The 17,866-nt window shown below is 50.6% G+C and overlaps 1 protein-coding gene across 3 annotated transcripts in view; it reads right to left on the reverse strand.

Annotated features, from left to right (window-relative positions):
• The window catches only part of ATXN1 (ataxin 1), a 418,270-nt gene that overhangs the window by 6,560 nt on the left and 393,844 nt on the right, over nt 1-17,866 (reverse strand). For all 3 annotated transcript variants that reach the window (XM_047795260.1, XM_047795259.1, XM_047795261.1), the window contains one exon: nt 9,998-12,086. In XM_047795260.1, coding sequence (XP_047651216.1) covers nt 9,998-11,926 — 1,929 coding nt within the window. In that variant the 5' untranslated portion in view covers nt 11,927-12,086. The remainder of the gene's footprint in view (nt 1-9,997; nt 12,087-17,866) is intronic.

A 17,866-nucleotide genomic window follows, 5' to 3' on the forward strand; every position in this document is an offset into this window, starting at 1 on the left:
AGCACACTAAAGCAGTCATAACACATCTATTTTTATTTCATAATTAAGTCTGTCAGAAGGACATAAACATTCTTAAAGGTTAACTGATCATTAACAGTTAATGAAGAAATCAGACTGAGGGATTTTTCCATGCGAATATACATGGTTGGGTGTGTCAGCTTTAAAATCCCTTGGACAGAAGTGTCATCTGCCTCAAAAGATGCTGTCAATGCCAACGGGTACCATCCTGAAGGCGAAACAGATGGGAGACTTTTGGACATGATGTCACTTTTTTTTTTAACCTTTTTATTTATTTTGCTTTTTAGGGCTGCGCTCGTGGCACATGGAAGTTCCCAGGCTAGGGAAATGGAGCTGCAGCTTCTGGCCTATGCCACAGCCAGGCAGGACCCAAGCTGTGTCTGTGACCTGAACCACAGTGCACGGCAGTGCTGGATCCTTAACCCATTGAGCAAGGCCAGGGATCAGACCTGCATTCGCATGGATACTAGTCAGATTTGTTTCTGCTGAGCCACAACGGGGAACTCCCCATGATGTCACTTCAAACCAGGAAAACGGAGTCTCAATTCCTTGAACTTGAGGTCCATGTAGGCCTCCCGCTGGCACTGAGAGCTTCGACATATTCTTAAGGGTTCACATTCTAGGCTGCAGTGTTAACAAAGCTCAAAATTTAACAGTGAGCACCTGCTACGTGTTAGGGACTTATTGTTTAAGACCTGGTTCCTGCCTTTAATGAGAAACCAGACTTGCATGCAAAACCATAACCACCACCGTATGGTGGCAACCATGTTATCTGGCCATGCCCACTTGGATATCTATTGGCAGCTCAACCTTAATGCGTCCCAAGCAGACCTCCTGATGTGGCCCTGCCCTCTGGTGCCTCCTGTGTTCCTCCCCACCTCCAGGAACATGGCATCCCCCATTCTTTCAGGGTTCAAGTCAATGGCCCAGGCATCCAGTACCCAAGGTACTCAGCTCCTTCTCCGTACCATGCACATCCAAATTGCGAGCAAATCCTATCACTCTTCTAAATACATCGGGAGTGAGACCACTTCTCACGGCCCCCATCGCCACGGTCCTAGCAACTCCAGCTTCTCACTGGGAGAAAAAGCCACCACGAACGAGCCTGGCGTGGTCTTCATGTCGCCGTCCTCCCGGGAATGTAGGGACACTGGTCCCCTTGCTGGTCCTTTCACTCCCAAAGGCATTTGTGCCTCTGGGTCTGTGCATCTGCGATTCCCTCCTTTGGGAATCCTTTTCGCCCTGCATCCTGTCACCTCTGGCTCCCTGTCTCAGAAAGACCATCACCAACCACCCTATTTGAAAAACTACCTTCCGCCCCTATTATCTGTCTCCTCTAGGCTGCTTTAGTTTCTCCATGGCACTTATTTTCTATTTTCTTGACTTAGCTACTTGTCTCTCTCACCTCTTCCCAACAACTCCCCTAAGACTGTCTCTTCCATGGGGGCTGTGCTACTGTCTGGTTTGCTCCCTGTTTTATCTGCAGGGTGCAGAATACTGCCTGGCCTGAAACAGGTGCTCAGAACAAATCTCAAAGACTGAGCTCAGGGTTTGCCTTCAGAACATCAAAACATGGCAATGGCATGACTGGCCAACAGAGGTCGATGTTTAGATGCTGGAGAGGCTCCGCCTGGCCTGGCTCCCCACCAGCCAGGGATAAATATGGCTTGTGGTCCCCGCCAGGGAGAGAAGCAGGGCCTTCCTGGGTGATGCTCACCCCCTAACAGGTGGCCTTCCGGGCTCAGCCATGGCTGCCTCGCTCCCCCACACCGCTGTCAGATTCTGAGCTTATCTTGATTTTCCCTGCCTCTACACTCTGTTACTTTCAATCCTGAGGTTCCTGTTTGCTCTTTGGGCTGTGCTAATCATTCCTTTTATGACCCCATCAGAGTTCACACAGTCTGATTGAACCCCCGTGAAGATACATTCACAGAGGCCGAACCGCAGAGAAGGGAAGCCTGTTACATAACTCCTGACAGCTCGACACCCCCTCCCCCACTTTTTCATCCCATAAATACCTCCTTTTCCAAACACTTAAAGCAGTCTGGAGGATAAAATGGGAGCAATGAATAGCCTTTGTCCCGCTGTCAGCTTGAGGCCCCTGTCTTTCATCTCTGCATGCCCCTGGTACCTCTGTCTTTCAGGGGTGATCACCTCCCACATCCTCCTGGGCCCTTTCCTGCCCTCCCCCTGCTGCTGCCAGCACACCCATCCCTCGCTGCCACTCCTAAGGGAGATCTGCCTTTCCCCTCCCTCTCTGCAGCCCTGCTGAACCAACCCCTCTGAACCCATCGCCTGCAACTTCCACTCAGGCTGGAGAAACCAAGACAGAGGCAACACATCCTCCCTTCGGGGCTGAAAATTATTGATTCAATGTCACCTTCCTGATCTGGCAAATGACCGGCTCTTACGTTCCTTCTTAGCTCTGAAGTTCAGCAAAAAATCCCTCTAGATTTTTTGCTGAACTTCCCAATAGTTAAGGACTATTGTATCTAAATACTGTATACATATACACATATTTATGCTGTTTGGTTGTATTTTTCAACCAGAGATTGGTGCTATGTCTCTATACACACATATGTACATGACGCCAAAAGCAAGAGATAAAGAAAACGAAACGTCTGTTGTTTAAAACTGCCTCCCTTTTCCTTCATGAGAATCCCTGTTTTCACAAATGTGAGGGGCATCTGTTTTACAAAACATTTTTTTTTTTTTTTTGCTTGAGCATATCTCAAATGTACAAATTCTGCCCAGATCTGGGAGCAAGGACATTGCTCAGAAGCTGGGTTTCAGTGACCATGTCCTGCTTTTGGTGAAACAATTATACTGAGAATTCCTAGCTTGGTCTTCTGGTCCTGTTTTACCTGCAGAGAAAAGCCAATCTGCTTCCTTAAGGCCAGTCTGCACGACTATATCCTCCACAAGCAGGAAAATCTGAAAATCCTGGAACAAGGATGGAGGGGCGAGCGGACAGACCCATTTCCTTCAAAAACCATTAAGAAAAACAGGCATGCCTTTTCCGTCGAGTGGAAGTGTATCTGTGAGTGTGCTATTTAAAACATTTCACCACGTTCACGCTAAGCCTGACTCAGTCTTTGGTTGAAAGCGTTTCAGGCTGTTCATTAAACCCACATCCCAGAGCAGAGATGCGTCCAAACACAAGCCCCCCCGTGATGGATGAGCTGGCTGCTTCTCACACTGTCGCTTGGCTCCCAGAGCCTGCACTGCGGGGAGGTCCCGCTGGGATGCTCAGCAGGTGACCAGGGCAGCTCTGGGGTACATGGTCTATCTCGCAGCCCTCCTCCCCTGGGGTCTGCAAAGGTGTGTCTTCAAGAACAATGGGCAATTATTCTGTGCTACAAAGAAAGGAGCCCTCAAAGCCACGAAAAGTCTTACAAGCACCGTAAATGCACATTGAGGGGTGACAGAAGCCAGCCTGGAAAGGCTACATACTGCAGGAGTCCAGCTGCATGACCGTCTGGACAAGGCAGAACCACAGAGATGCAATCAGGTCTGTGGTTGCCATGGGGGTGAGGAGTGCCAATAGGTGAGGGCTTTTCAGGGTGGGAAAACTTTGTGAGACACTGTAAGGCTGGATACGTGATCGCACCCCTGTGTCAAAGCCGACTGCACGTGGAGCGCAGAGTACATCCCGATGCAAAGTACCGAGCTCGTCAACTATCACAGATGTACCACAAAATGCAAGGTTTTAACAGCGGGGAGCTCTTGGGGTCTGGAACTCTGTACTTTCTGCTCCATGTCTTGTAAACATAGAACTACTTTCAACGATAAAGTCTAATTTTATTTTCATGGCCACACCCATGGCATATGGAAGTTCCCAGGCCAGGGACTGAATCCCAGCCACAGCTGTGACCCACGCCGCAGCTATGGCAACACCGGATCCTTTGACCCACTGGGCCAGGTGAGGGATCAGACCTGTACCTCTGCAGCGACCTGGGCTGCTGCAGGTAGATTCTCAACTCACGGTGCCACAGCAGGAACTCCAATAAAATATAATTTTATTTTACTTGTGTCTTTTTTTTTTTTTTTTTTAGGGCCACACCTGAGGCATATGGAAGTTCCCAGGCTAGGGGTCCAATCAGAGCGGTAGCCGCCAGCCACAGCAACGCGGGATCCAAGCCGAGTCTGTGACCTATACCACAGCTCACAGCAATGCCGGATCCTTAACCCACTGAGCAAGGCCAGGGCTTGAACCCGCATCTTCATGGATGCTAGTTGGGTTCGTTAACCACTAAGCCATGATGGGAACATCTAATTTAAAAAAAGCTGTAAACAATAATCGTCTAAGAGGATCTTCAATGACACACGTAAGATTCCCTAGTCGGGGGCACATATCACACACAAGCTAAAGGAGAGCATTTTTCTTCTTTGGGGGGGGTTATGTGGAGGATATACAGACTCCCAAACGAAAATGTGTTTGATAACGTTTCTCCTCTGGAGCCTTTCCGGCACTAGAGTTGAGAGAATTACCACCAATAACTGGACCCCAAGCCTGGTAATGAGCTTTGCATCGAGGGCAGCCACTATCTAGTCTTTGACTTATTAGGGCTCATTTCCACCAAGCCCCACACGGAAAATGTTTGGCAAGTCAGTTTGCCTTGGCTGCTAAGGGACTACACAGGCCTCTGTGCTGTGTGCATGAGGGCTCTGGCTATTTTTAGGCACCAGCTAATCCATTAAACACATAATGCTGCCACTGATGGCTCATAGAACACAGCAGCCAAATTAAAACACAGTGGAATGAAAGAAAAGCCGTTGGAAGACGTGCAATGAGCAGGTTATCCTAATAGGCTGTATGAGCGTGTGAGGGTGCATGCACACACACACACACACACACACACACACACACACACACACACACACACACGGGGACAGTTGGGAGAAGAAAATGGCACTGAATATTAAGTAGCCACCAAGGAGGTAAAAGAAAGCAGTCACCTCGTGAATCTGGGAAGTGACAGACAGCCCTAATAACAAAAGAAGCCTAGCACTTGAGGAAGAAGCAGTCAACAACAGTACTTCATAATCTACTCCAATTCTACAAAATTTTGTGTGCTCTTCAGAAAAGTGGAGCCTGGGGACTGTGAGATGGAAGGAAGGGGAGAGACTGTTCACAGGCAGAACAGTGTTTGCCAGCTGGAAGCCGAGGGCTCCCCAGGGGGGCCATCCTGGGCAGGTGGTATCCAGTGGGCATGATGCTAAGATCCTCTCTGGAAAAGAGAGGTGTGTGAGCGCCTGTATCTGTATCGGTCCTCTTACTGATGTGCAGGGCTGGACCACCTAACCATCCGACCAGGCCAGCTCACACTCAGAAAAGCAGAGCTTGTATCACATGCACGCAGGTGAACGTGCAGTCACGTTGCCTCCCTCACAGGAACAGCAGGATGGACGTGTCTGGGCCATCAAGGGGACAGGCCACAGGAAGAGAGGCAGGGGAAAAAGGGCTCACTGGGAAAGTTCAGCCTTCTTTCTAGACTTTTCTGGACTGTCTCTCCTTCCATAAACTCTTGAGAGCATGAAGCCTTTTTTTTTTCTTTCTTTTTTTTTTGTGGGGGGGGCCGCACCTGCAGCATATGGAAGTTCCCAGGCGAGGGGGCAAAGCAGAGCTATAGCTGCTGGTCTACACCACAGCCACAAGCAGCACGGCATCTGAGCCGAGTCCATGACCTACACAACTCTCATGGCAATGCCAGATCCTTAACCCACCGAGTGAGGCCAGGGATCAAACCTGCATCCTCATGGGTACTAGTCGGGCTCGTTACCACCGAGCCACAATGGGAGCTTCTGAGAGCCTTAAGGCTTTTATTCATTTTTCAGAAGCTAACCTTTCTCTTCTCAGGGTCAAAGTCACCCAAGCGGAAGCAGGCAAGGGAAACCCACATTGGTGAGGACCTATGACGTGCTCTGTGTACCGCGCTGGTTCCCTTGAATGCATTTTCTTTCATTCTAACAACAGCCTGATTCTTTATACCACGATGTAAGCCAAATGCAAGGTTCACATGTAATTTGCACCAGGAAGCGTCTGTGCAATAATCTGTACAAGATTTGCACAGTCTAATGCTACGGAGTGCTGGAGGACGGATTCAGCCTTGGGTCTTTTTGGCTCCATGTCCTGCCTTTTCCGACCACCTCATCTCCTTCCCACCCAAGCAGACAATGCTCTATCCTCCTGCTGAATCACAATGGCTTCCGCATTGATGCTAGCCCCTGCAATGTCCTTCTGGGATGCGTCACAGACTTATGGCCTCGAACTTGGAGGATATTAAGTGGTTTCTATTTGGGAGTGTGGCCCAAGGGAAGTCATTCTGCTGTCCACGGGGGTTCTCAGCCAGAAACACCAGGGCCGAGAGAGGACCGCATGCCCGAAGCTGTGACTCTCCCCCCGCTGGGGTGGTGCTACTGGTCCTTCACCAGGGGGCCACCAAGAGGCTTCCTGCAGTGCCCACGGCACTTGTGTTCTTCCAGGGCACCTGGGTGGGGAGCTGGGGATGCAAGGATGCTTTGCTTGTGCCACAAGGGACGGGACGGGTAGGACAAAACCACAGGGATGGTGACGCATACGTGAAAGCATTTTTCTCCCACAGTGCCTCATCTGGAGCTTCAGCCGAAGACCGCCCTGGAGGCATCTTTCCATAACAATTAGGAAGTCCGCTCCTAAAAATAATCCTTCACAGGCAAACTCCCTTGGCTCTACACAGGATGGCTTTCCTTCCCCTTAGGTCTGTGCACTATTAGCATGACGTGGGGGACGTTCTCCTTTGTGTCCCCTCACCCCTCTTTGGTTTTTGCTTAGTGGACGCTGGTAAATCTTACAAGGGCTGCTGCTTGCAAGGCAGGAAAGGGAAGGGTTACGGAAACAGACGTGATCTTCTCTAAGGAATCATTTACCCATTTTAGAGACGAGAAAACCCTGAGCTGAGAGGGGAGACCTCCCATCTCTCGGCTGACCAGACCCCAAGATCCTGGCTTCTCCATACCTGCCACTCTGCACTCACTGAGGATGCCCACGGCAGGGTGTGAGGTCAAGCCTCCCTGCGGTGGTCCTGCTGCTGTGCAGGATTCGTGCCTGGGGGGGCTAAAGCCATCTGTCCACCCCTCCCCCTTCCTTCCTCAACTTCCCCAGGCAACTTTGTGATTTTGCTAATTAAGCTGAACACTTGGCAGAGTTCTACACCTCCCCATGGGCGCACGTGTTAGTGGTTTCTAACCAGCTGAGAAGACGGGGGCTGCCTCTCCAGGCCAAGGGAGAGAACCGGAGAGCCACACGGAGGAGGGAGGGAAGCCCTCCGTCCTCGGAGCGTAAATTCAATCCAGACATTCATGCTCTCTTGCCTTCCCTCTCCCCGCCTCGCCCTCTCTCTCTGATTCTCTACTGACTCTGCTCCTGTCACATGCCACCAACACAGCTGGTGGAGTATTTTCGCTGCGATGATGTCAGCCTGTTTCTGATAGGCTTCTGGGTACAGTGACAGATCACCGGCTGTGTCAGAGCCCCGCTCTCCTGTTGACTGCTTGAAACCCAAGTCACCCTTGTGAGCTGCCCAGGGCCTTCCTGCCCATCTTTGCTGGGGAGGAAAGGACACTTCACACATGGACGCCAATGGCTTGATCATTTAACTGTTCACGCTGCAGAGTATGGAGCATGGACGACACAGGGAGATGCTTCCTCTCTAAGAACTGCCAGGTCGATTGGGCATCTGGGGCTCTGCGGAGGCTACCAGGCTTCCGGGATGAAGCTCCCAGCTCAGAGCTGCTGAGAGTTGAACTGCTATGGAGAGTTGAAAGAGGTGCCAGAGAGGAGACTGGTGCCTTTCAAAATAGCCCCTTCTCCTTCCATGCCTACCTCTGTTCACACTGATGCTTTCAAGATTAAAAGGACCATGAAAAAACATTTACTTTTCCTTATTTATTTTCCAGGCTTTACCTGGGGTCTGCGAAAACACAGCTTTGTTAAAGACTAGTAGCCACCCCGATCCATGTAGGAAGGTGAGAGTAAGCAGCACTTACAAATGCGTAGTGGGTTCTAAATAATGATGCCCCCTTTCAAACATCCTGATTTTTGTTCTTTTTCTTTTTTTAGAATGAGAATGTTGAGAATTCTTTCTTGGGCCTTATCAAAGCCTATGGTAACAGCTCACCATCAAAAAAAAAAAAAAAGTCTTTGGGGCTAAAAGCTCTTGGCAATGCAGGCCCCCTGACATTCACTGTGCACAAGCAGTTCTGGAAAACGTTTTGAAAAAGCACTCTCTCCCACCACACTTGATCTTTTAAAAAGTATACTCACAATTCAAGCCATTAACTAGTCTGTCTTCACTGTTGGTTTTAGTTGCTTTGAACCCCAACCATGCCATGACCATTTTGTAGCTCATTTCAACCGGAAGGAGGCGCTGTCATATAGGCGTGGATGGAACCGTGCAAAGTCCTGGACAGAACCGTTCCCAGAGGGAGTGATGCTCTCCAGCCCCAACCAAGGAAGTTCCCAACCCTGGGGGGTGAGGGGGTGGGGGGGGGCGGCAATTCTGTTTGATTCCAAGCAAGCTGGGCATGCAACTGCTGTTTCCATACAAACAGGCAGAATAAATGCATTCAAGTGATTTAAGAGACTGGAAAAGAATGGACTGAAGGAACCATGGGAATTAAGAGAGTTGATCACAGTTCCAATTTTAACGTGACTCAGCTTGGCAGCAACCGGCCCTTGGGGTTCCATTTATCAGAAGCCCAGGCCTGACTTTCCAGATATCAACCATGCCTTCTATTCTCTATATCTGATGCTTTGACATCTTGAAGCCTTGCTGACTCTGGAGGGACTGCCCCTCCCTGGGTTCGCTAATTCCCAGAGACAACCAACAACTCACTTGCCCGGGAGAATGTCCTTCGTATGCAAAGCAAACACCCACATCCCAGACACTTCCTCTAGCGGGTGCTCACTGGGTCACTATCACTCCTGCGCTGATCACTCCAGGGCCAGGTACCAGACACCTAGGGCCAGCCCCATGCCCAGAGCCTGCTGAGATGATTCAAACTAGCCAATCCTAAATCTACACCCTGCCTCACTGGCTCCTTCTCACTGAAACCGCAGTAAAGGCTTCTGGCCACGTTTTCTCTTCCATCCCTGTGCCTCCTGGCTGACCCTGGCGATTCTCCAGGGCACACCCTCTCCTTTTGGGATCTGAGTATATAGTGGGGGATCTTTTCAATGGCAGGGGCCCTCGCCATAGCTAAATAACAACAAAACCTACATTTTAAAACACAGAAGTTGTAAGGGGACATGGTGACTCTGGCCACCTAACATTTTCTTCTGGACAAACACTGTCCTTTCCTGACCACTAAAAAAATAAAAATAAAAAATAAAAAGGCAGATTGACTTTTCTTTTCAGGGTGACACCTTTGGCATATGGAAGTTCCCAGGCTAGGGGTCACATTAGAGCTGCAGCTGCAGGCCACAGCCACACGGGATCCAAGCCGCATCTGCAATCTACACTGTAGCTTGCAGAAACACAGGATCCTTAACTCACTGAGCGAGGTTAGGGATTGGACCCGCATCTTCACAGAGACTACCTCGGGGTCTTAACCTGATGAGCCACAGTGGGAGCTCCCAGAATGACTCTTCTTAATCAGGGCTACCCATCTAAACCACAGAACAACAGTAAGAAAAAAAAAATTCAAGCAGTGATTTTTCATATTTGTCTGGGAAAATGATATGCTACCAGCCGCACCAGACATGCAGAAAAGTTAATTTGTTACAAACAGCAAATGCCTTGGTGCCTTAGGGCTTAATTCTCTCAGGGGATGGGGTGGGAAGATGATGAGTCTAACCTCTAGGTATAAGTGAAAAACCCTTTATCACCCCCTAGCTGCAGACAAGTCTGCCTCTTGGAAGAAATTCATCGTGCCCGGAAGCTATGAGAGCGGGCAGGGCAGGATGCCCCCATACCTGCGTGATCTGCATGAACGTTACCTGTGCTCGGTGATCCCCGACGGCAAACTGTATCACCGCAACGCCCGGGCTGTGGCTGTTCTCAATCCGCTCCACGGTGCTGGAGTCGATCTTGAGGTCGTTGCTGATCTCCGCACTCTGGATGAAGTCTTCCGTCTTTAGGTCTTCCACCTTCTTCAGCTCCCCGTTGGCCAGCTGGATGATGGAGCCTTTCATGAAGTAGGGAGGCAGCGTGGGGGGCGCGGCTGCGGGGGACGCCACCGACTGCACCACGGGCAGGTGGATCTGGGCCTGCACCATGGCCGGGTAGGCGGCCTGGGTGACCAGGGCCTCCGGGCTGAAGTTCTCGTTCTTGGGCAGGGCGGTGGTGACGAACGTGTGAGGCACTGCAGCAAACTGGGGCGATGACGTGACGATGGCCGAGGCCGCTCCCGACCCCTCCATGTCGGCGCTGCCGACGGGGATGAGCAGGGGCTGGGTGCCGGGGATGACCAGGTGCTGGGGCAGGCCGCCGGCGTAGGTGATCGCTTGCTGCTGGCTGCTCAGGTAGCCGATGACGGGTGGCTGGGTCCCCGCGTAGAAGGCCGTGGCCGGAAGTCCGACTGGGAGTGGCTCCGAGGCGCTATGCGTGGTCTGAATGACCGTGTGGGGGGACAGTGTGGCGACGGCGGCGGCGGCGGCAGCGGCCTTCACTCCTTCGGGGCCCAGGGCCTGCTGAGGTGACAGCGCGTAGGATCGGTGGCCGGGCTTCCCTAAGTGCAGGCCGCTTTTGTCGTTGAGGGTGGACGGGGAGGCCTCCCGGTGGGTGACCTGCTGCACCTCGAGGTCAGCGGCAGGGGTGCTGCTGTTGGGCAGGACCATCACAGAGGCCCGCACGCCCGACGAGTCCCGGCTGCCGTAGTCGGCGGGGCTGGGGTGGACCACCACGTGCCTGGACTCGTAGGGGTGGGGGACGGCCTTGCCGCCCGCCTTCACCAGGCCCAGGTCGGCCGAGGTGGGCGCCCCGTACCTGCGGCCCTTCTCCAGCTCCCCGTTCAGGATCTCCTTGGCCTGCATGGCCTGCTGCAGTCGGCTGCTCTCGGCTTTCTTGGTGGCCTCGCGGGGGACAAAGTGGCTGCCGGAGTCGGTGTATTGCACGACGACCTGCGGGGAGGGCCCCAGGGTGAGCGTGTGCGGGATCATGGTCTGGTGGGGGTGGAGGTGGACGGGGATGGCCGGCGGGGAGGCCGGGCGCGCCGCGGTCTGCGGGGAGCCGGAGATGTGCACGTACTGGTTCTGCGGGGTGGGGGGTGGGGACCCCGGGGGGAGGAGCCCCGCAGTCCTGCCCAGGTGCTGCGGCGGCGGCGGCGGCGGCTGCTGCTCAGCCTTGTGCCCCGAGGCCTGGCTCAGGCCGCCCATGGTGGCCAGCAGCGTGGAATAGGCCTCCAGCTGGGAGCGCTGGGATGGAGTGGCGGCCCCCGCGGCCGAGGCCACCGCACTGGTGACCGGGCTGGCCGTGGGGGAGATCAGCTGGGAAGGGATGAAGCCGGTGTAGGGCCCGCTGTATTGGGAAGACCCAATGAACTGCAACGGGTGCGCAGGCAGGTGGGCGTACTGCACGGGCGACACTGGGGCCCCAGACTGCGGGGGCGGGTACGCCGCGGGCATCGTCGTGGTCGCCGGGACGGACCGGGGCGCGCTGGGTGGGGAGTAGTCCAGCCCCGAGGACAGCGCTTTGTGTAAACCTATTCCCTGTTGTAAACCGAGCTCCGGCGGGGGCCCCGCCGGCCCGAGCCGCCCGCCAGCGTGGCCCCGGGCGCCCGCGTGGCCCGGGAGCCATGGCACGCCCTCCGCGCGGTGGTTGTCGCTGGGCACGGCCGTGGCCTTGTCCTCCGACGGCCGGCTGGTGGCGGGGATCTCGCGCTTCTTGGGAGGCAGGCATTCGTTGCTGCGCTCTTGGTTGGATTTCATTTTTCGCCGTCCCCCCTCCACGGTGACTGTTTCACTGTCTGGCTGGCTCTGGTTTTAGTCTGATAAACGGAAAGTCACATTTGATTTCTGTAGGGGATCCAGGCGCTTCATGAGGAATCATCTCCCCGCGGGGGCGATCCGCCAGCAGCCGCTCTGGAATCTGGGAAAAGGAAAGAGGATCGGGATGAGGGTAAGAGGAGAAGGAAAGAGAGGGAAGAGGGAGAGGGAATCAGAACATCAGCACCAGAAAAGAACGTGCTCCCAGAGATTCCGACTAGGCTGCTGATGTCAACGTGAAATCCCCTCCATCGCCCCAGAGTCAGAGCAGGTGACACACCGGCCTTGTTGGAGCTCATCAGAAGGACCATTCAGACAGGGAGCAAGTCAAAGCCTTTTTTATGGACTCAGCAAATCTCCTAAGACATCTCTCAATATCCTCTCTCCTTCCTTCCTGTTTTTTTTTTTTTTTTTCCAGAGTGTAGACACATGTGTTTCTTAGTTTTCCTTCCAGAAATGCCACTTCTACTCCTCGCCTCTTCTTTACCTGGCTGGACAACTGGAATGAAGCTCACAAGGCTGATGGCACCCATGAGGGCCAGCCAGACCTGCCCTCAGAGACAGACCCACCCGGACTTTGAGAAACCAAGTCCTCAGTGGACTTGATAGTTATCCCTGATTCCTCATCTGCCTGCCATAGATGCTACGCAGATTCCACTGACTCTGGGTCCATATGGGATCTGCCACAATTCTCTCTTCCCTAACACACACACACTCACACTCACAACACACACTCTCTCCACAGGCCAGCTCAGCAGAGCCAGCCCCAAATAATTCTGTACTCCACAAGTTTCCAAACAATTCCCAGTACAGCTACTCACATGATAACAGAAAGCCAAAAGGAATCTGTGACAGTTAAACCTTGAACACAGTTATGGTTGAAAGTGCAACTGGAGTGCCCACTGTGGTGCAATGGGATCCGTGGCGTCTCTGCAGCGCCAGGACACAGGTTCGATCCCTGGCCCTGCAGAATGGGTTAAAGGATCCGGTGTTGGTTGCAACTGCGCCTTGGATCTGAACCCTTGCATGAGAACTCCATGTGCCCTGGGTGGCCAAGAGGGAAGAATCAGTGCGATTCTCAGGCTGATGCATCCAGAGTGTTCGTTCTTTTTTTTTTTTTTTTTTGTCTTTTAGGGCCGCACTAACCGCACATGGAGGTTCCCAGGCTAGGGGTCCAATCAGAGCTGCAGCTGCCGGCCTACACCACAGCCACAGCAACCCCGGATCCTTAACCCACTGAGCGAGGACAGGGATCAAACCCATGTCCTCAGGGATGCTAGTCGGGTTCTCCAGCCACTGAGCCATGATGGGAACTCTGAGGCTCTTCTTAATAAGGGTGATGTGCTTGCTCTACCTTTGCCTCTAACTTCCCTTCTGGTCTTTGAATTTTCTCCCTATACCTTCCACCCCCTTCTCCTTGGAAAGGGCCAATCCACCCTTAACCCTAGAGACGAAACCTCTGCCGGACCCATCAGGCATGTGTGTTTCCATCTGGACGTATCGTTAGTGAGCCTGGAGCCAGTTTTCAGGGACACAGATCTCAGTGTCTCAGAAACCACACAACTCTAAGTTACCAGGCGTGTGTGGGCAGACAGATGCCCACCTGTCAAGAGGCAGGTCATTAATGGAACCAAGAGGAACCAGGCTAACAGGTGGCAGGCGTGAGGGCCACCTACAGGCCACACGCTGTGATCCTGGGGGGGCGCAGGATTGGGCTCTGAGAATCCAGGCCCTGGGTTTTAGCATTTCTCCAACCCAGACCTCTTGTCTATGGTGTGAAGTTAAAACAGGCACAATAAGGCAGCCATTTTCAGCATATGACCTTTACCTGTGCTGAAGCAATATCAGTGTCCCTGGCTTGTAACACAGCCCTTTTCTCTCTCTGTCCTCCTATGCTCCCCTCCTGTACCAGCTCATCCCACATCTCTCCTTAGAGCTTACACACCCCCTTCTCCAATCTGTAACTTTTTTTCTGGCCAATGATGTAGTGGCCCTTATTGCTTTCGCTTCAACATCCTTAATGAACACCATGACAAAAGGACAGATGACACAAAAGTTCTCCATCCTTCTTGACTTTGACCAGGCATTCAAGGAGGTGGAGGTTAGAAATTTGGGGTCTCAATACAAATGACATTTCGATAAGAATAGGATTGCTCACATGACAAGAGAGGCACTTTTAAGACTGAGACAGAAACAAAAAAGTAGGTAAAAAGAGCAAAAATATTCATGAAGAAATATCTCTGTTAAAAAAGTAATGGCAATTATCTACCTTCTTGACCCAGGGCTTTGTAAGTCCCAGATAACTGTGTTCTGTACAGTTTCCTCTTATGAAGAACATGGCACATAATTTACACTGAATATGTGCAAACTGATTAAGATGTCAGTGCTATGTTCAAAACAACGATAGATAAAATTAAACTACAAAAATTAAAGACAGTTGCCCCTTCTCACTGCTTAAAAAGTTCTGATAATAATCTTCATTTCTAAAGTCACTCCAAGAAAGGACTGCCTAAGTCTCACATCCCATGCGGACTGGGAAAGAAAAGTCTTTTAAGAGATGGGCCCAGAGGGAACTGTTCCATGCGCCCCCTGCTGGCTCCACAGTAGCACTGATCCAATGAAACCCCACAGGATTTCATTAGGGATGTTCATGCAAGAGTAGTATGTCAGAATCCGGAATGAGACTATTTGCATATAGTAGGCCCAGCCAGTAAGGGAATAGGTTAATTAGCCCAAGGCAGCTCTAGGGAAGAAAAAGCAGCAGCATAAAAGTCCTTTCAAAGCCAAGCAAAATGTCAAACATGTTCAGAACGAGGTCCATTAGCAATGCAAATGTAAATTGCCTGTACAACTGAATGCACCGTACACAAAACTAAAAAACCCCTCCGAAGGTACTTTTTAAAAAAGAACTCAGCTTTAGGGAATTTGAAAAAGAATGCTGACTTGATTTTCAGTAGGGCTTGGGTTTATTTACACCCTTTTTTTGAGACACTGGCTTAGTTGGCCCTAAAGATCTTGGTACAGACGCTATGACTGGTCTTCTGCTAATGACCAGTCAAACATATTGGCCTTGACACACAAATTCAAATATATTTTTCTGAAAAGCTGTCCATTGATAGACATTCTTTTCCAGAGAATACTAATGATATATCAAGTACACAAAGATTAACTGGCATGAGCTGGGGCCAGACTAATACAAATTTTGACTCACCCTCCTCTTACAGTTAAAAGGACCATGTCTCTTATTTACCATTGCAGCTTGGGGACTAGGTTCTCTAATTCCGGAGTATGTGTCCCTTCTCTGTTTCCTGAGCTCCCTGTACTGTCATCAGGGGAAAGAAATCATTGTGAGGGTAGGGACTGTGTCTTGATGTATTTTCAGTGAACCACCACGAGAGGGCGCCACAGTACACCACCAGGTCCCTGGCACACTGGATTAAAAGAATGGGGAGGTAAATTATGAAGGTAGAAGGCACTTCAGGGAAAAAGAAGGGAGAGAAAAAGAGACCAGGAAGGGGAGAAATAAAAAGGAGGGTGGATGTCGGCTTTTAGGGTCTCTTTCTAGCTGCAGACAAAAGCCCTCTGTGTCCCCAGTTGCCTTCTCTGTGCTCAAACAGTGTTTCCTTCTGGGCCCGTGAGGAGGTCACCTCCAGATGTCCTTTGCCACAACAGCAAGATTTCTTGGAAACACGGGGCCACACAGGATTCTATACCTAAACTGCCACAGAGCCATATATGCAGATCGTATGTTTAAACATTATTATTAGGAAAGGAAAAGTGAACAAAGAGTTAAGAGATGGATCCTGACAAATTTATTTCGGGTTGACGACGTACGGTTGGCCTGAGGATCACTGTTCTGAGTACATTCATCTTAAGCTTCTTTATATAGACATTCGCATCTCTCTCTATCATTATCTTAAAATTTAGCTCCGTGGCATAAGGCCTTGCTCTTCCAAGGGTGGTCCTCGGACCAGCACCCCCAGCAGTTTTAGAAATGCAGAATCCCAGGCCCCACCCAGCCCTCCTGATTCAGAGCCTGCATTTTAACAAAACCTCCAGATGAGTCACAGGCACAACAAGGGCTGCTGGAATGTGCTCCCAAATAAACACCTCCGGCCTCCTTCTAGTGGGGCAGCTGGAAAACCAAACTAGCTGCTGTGAGCACACGGAACTGACAGAGCCTTGGAGATAAGCAGCTGGTATTTAGACAGCACTCAGCTGTTTACTTTGGGGTCCATCACCTAGACTCAATACAATTCTAAGTAATAATGGATGCCTCTTTTCTTCGGATTCTATCTTCAAGAACTATGGGCAACACACTTTAAAAAGACTATCATCATAAATTTTACACATGACTCAGTCATCTCCAGGGAGAAAAACAAACTTTAATTAGGAAGCCCCATACCTATATCTTTGTTATAATTCACCCCCCCCCCACTAATGAGGATTCAGATTGTGTCAGAAGTGATAGGAAAATGAGATGATCCCGCCAGATGCCAAGTCCTGAAAATGACAACCAACTGCTCTGAATGGAAGATTCTCCTAGAATCAGATACATACAGTCCTAGAAATGCCTTCTAAGGTCAAAGCAATCAACTGGGTTGCTCTGCCCACCACCCGCTGCCCTGTGAGCTTCTCAGTTTGAGTGAATTCCCATGACCTTCTGATGTGGACGAAAAATGCCGCCCGCCGTATCAGTCAACAAAGGATGCTGCAACCATCGAGCCATCAGACACTGCAGCCGCCCCCAAGTGTGCACCCTGCGGAGGTTCGGGATGGGAAAAACATAGGATATTGGCCACAGACAGTTCAGGTACATATCAAAGGAAGGAGTCCAATGAGCCCAGACTCTTGTATCTTCCCACACACAGAAAAGTGGTGAATTCATTCATCGGAGGTGGCTGGTTTTCTTTAATAAATAGTTCTCTTTTGATGTTCTGACGACTTGTTTGTTTTTGCAAAAACTTCTAAATATCTTGGCTTACCTCTTCAGAGCAGCCTCTCCGTGCCCTCTAAGAAGCTGTCTTCTGGGTCTAAGTCCTGATCAAGTCCACTGAATAAAACAGAATTCTCACCTTTTTGGTTGTGCATTTTTTTCCACTGGATGCTGGCACATATGTCCAAGCATAGCAGAGGCAGGGTTTTAGCTTTACAGAGGAGGAAATGCAGCCTGGTGAGCTTATGTCAGTTCTGGAAGAACCATATGACCATTTAGGAGACAGAACACCTGGCCTGATGGGAGAGGGCACTAGGACATGGCAAGCATTCTTTAAGCCCTGACACGCACACCTCTTGTTTTACTAAATTCCTGAACAGGAAAATCTATGTAGTGCAAGGGCAGAAGGCACTTCGTTTAGGTTAAATATTAAAAATAGGCCCCACCCTGACCTTCAAGTTTCCAGGATGGACAAAGGTGGGCTAGATGATAGCATCATTAGATACCTTGATGGCTGACTGACCAAACATGTCCCAAAGGAAGTGGGTCATATATTCATTCATCAAACACTTACTTTGTTTCTAGTATGTACAGTGGACCTTAATTGTTCAATGTCAGTGGGGAGGAAATGGTATGTGAGCACTCTATTCTTAGTCCTATTCTGTTCCACATTTTATTAGTGTTTTGGTTATCATATTTAGAGGTAACAGAAGGCTGGAAGGGATGCTTAATACATTATTCCAATTCATATTCAAATATGTCCTGAAAAGCTGGAAGTGGGTAGCACAAAACCAAAAAAAATTAAGATTAATGAGACTGAACGTAAATACCCAGCCCTAGAGGCAGCGTTGGAGAGATCGGACTTAAGAATAGTTCACATCAAAAAGCCTAGGGATTTTCTATTTGACCATCCATTCCATACGAACCAACAACGGCTGGATAGGGTG

Source organism: Phacochoerus africanus, chromosome 9, assembly GCF_016906955.1.
Source record: "Phacochoerus africanus isolate WHEZ1 chromosome 9, ROS_Pafr_v1, whole genome shotgun sequence".
NCBI lineage: Eukaryota > Metazoa > Chordata > Mammalia > Artiodactyla > Suidae > Phacochoerus > Phacochoerus africanus.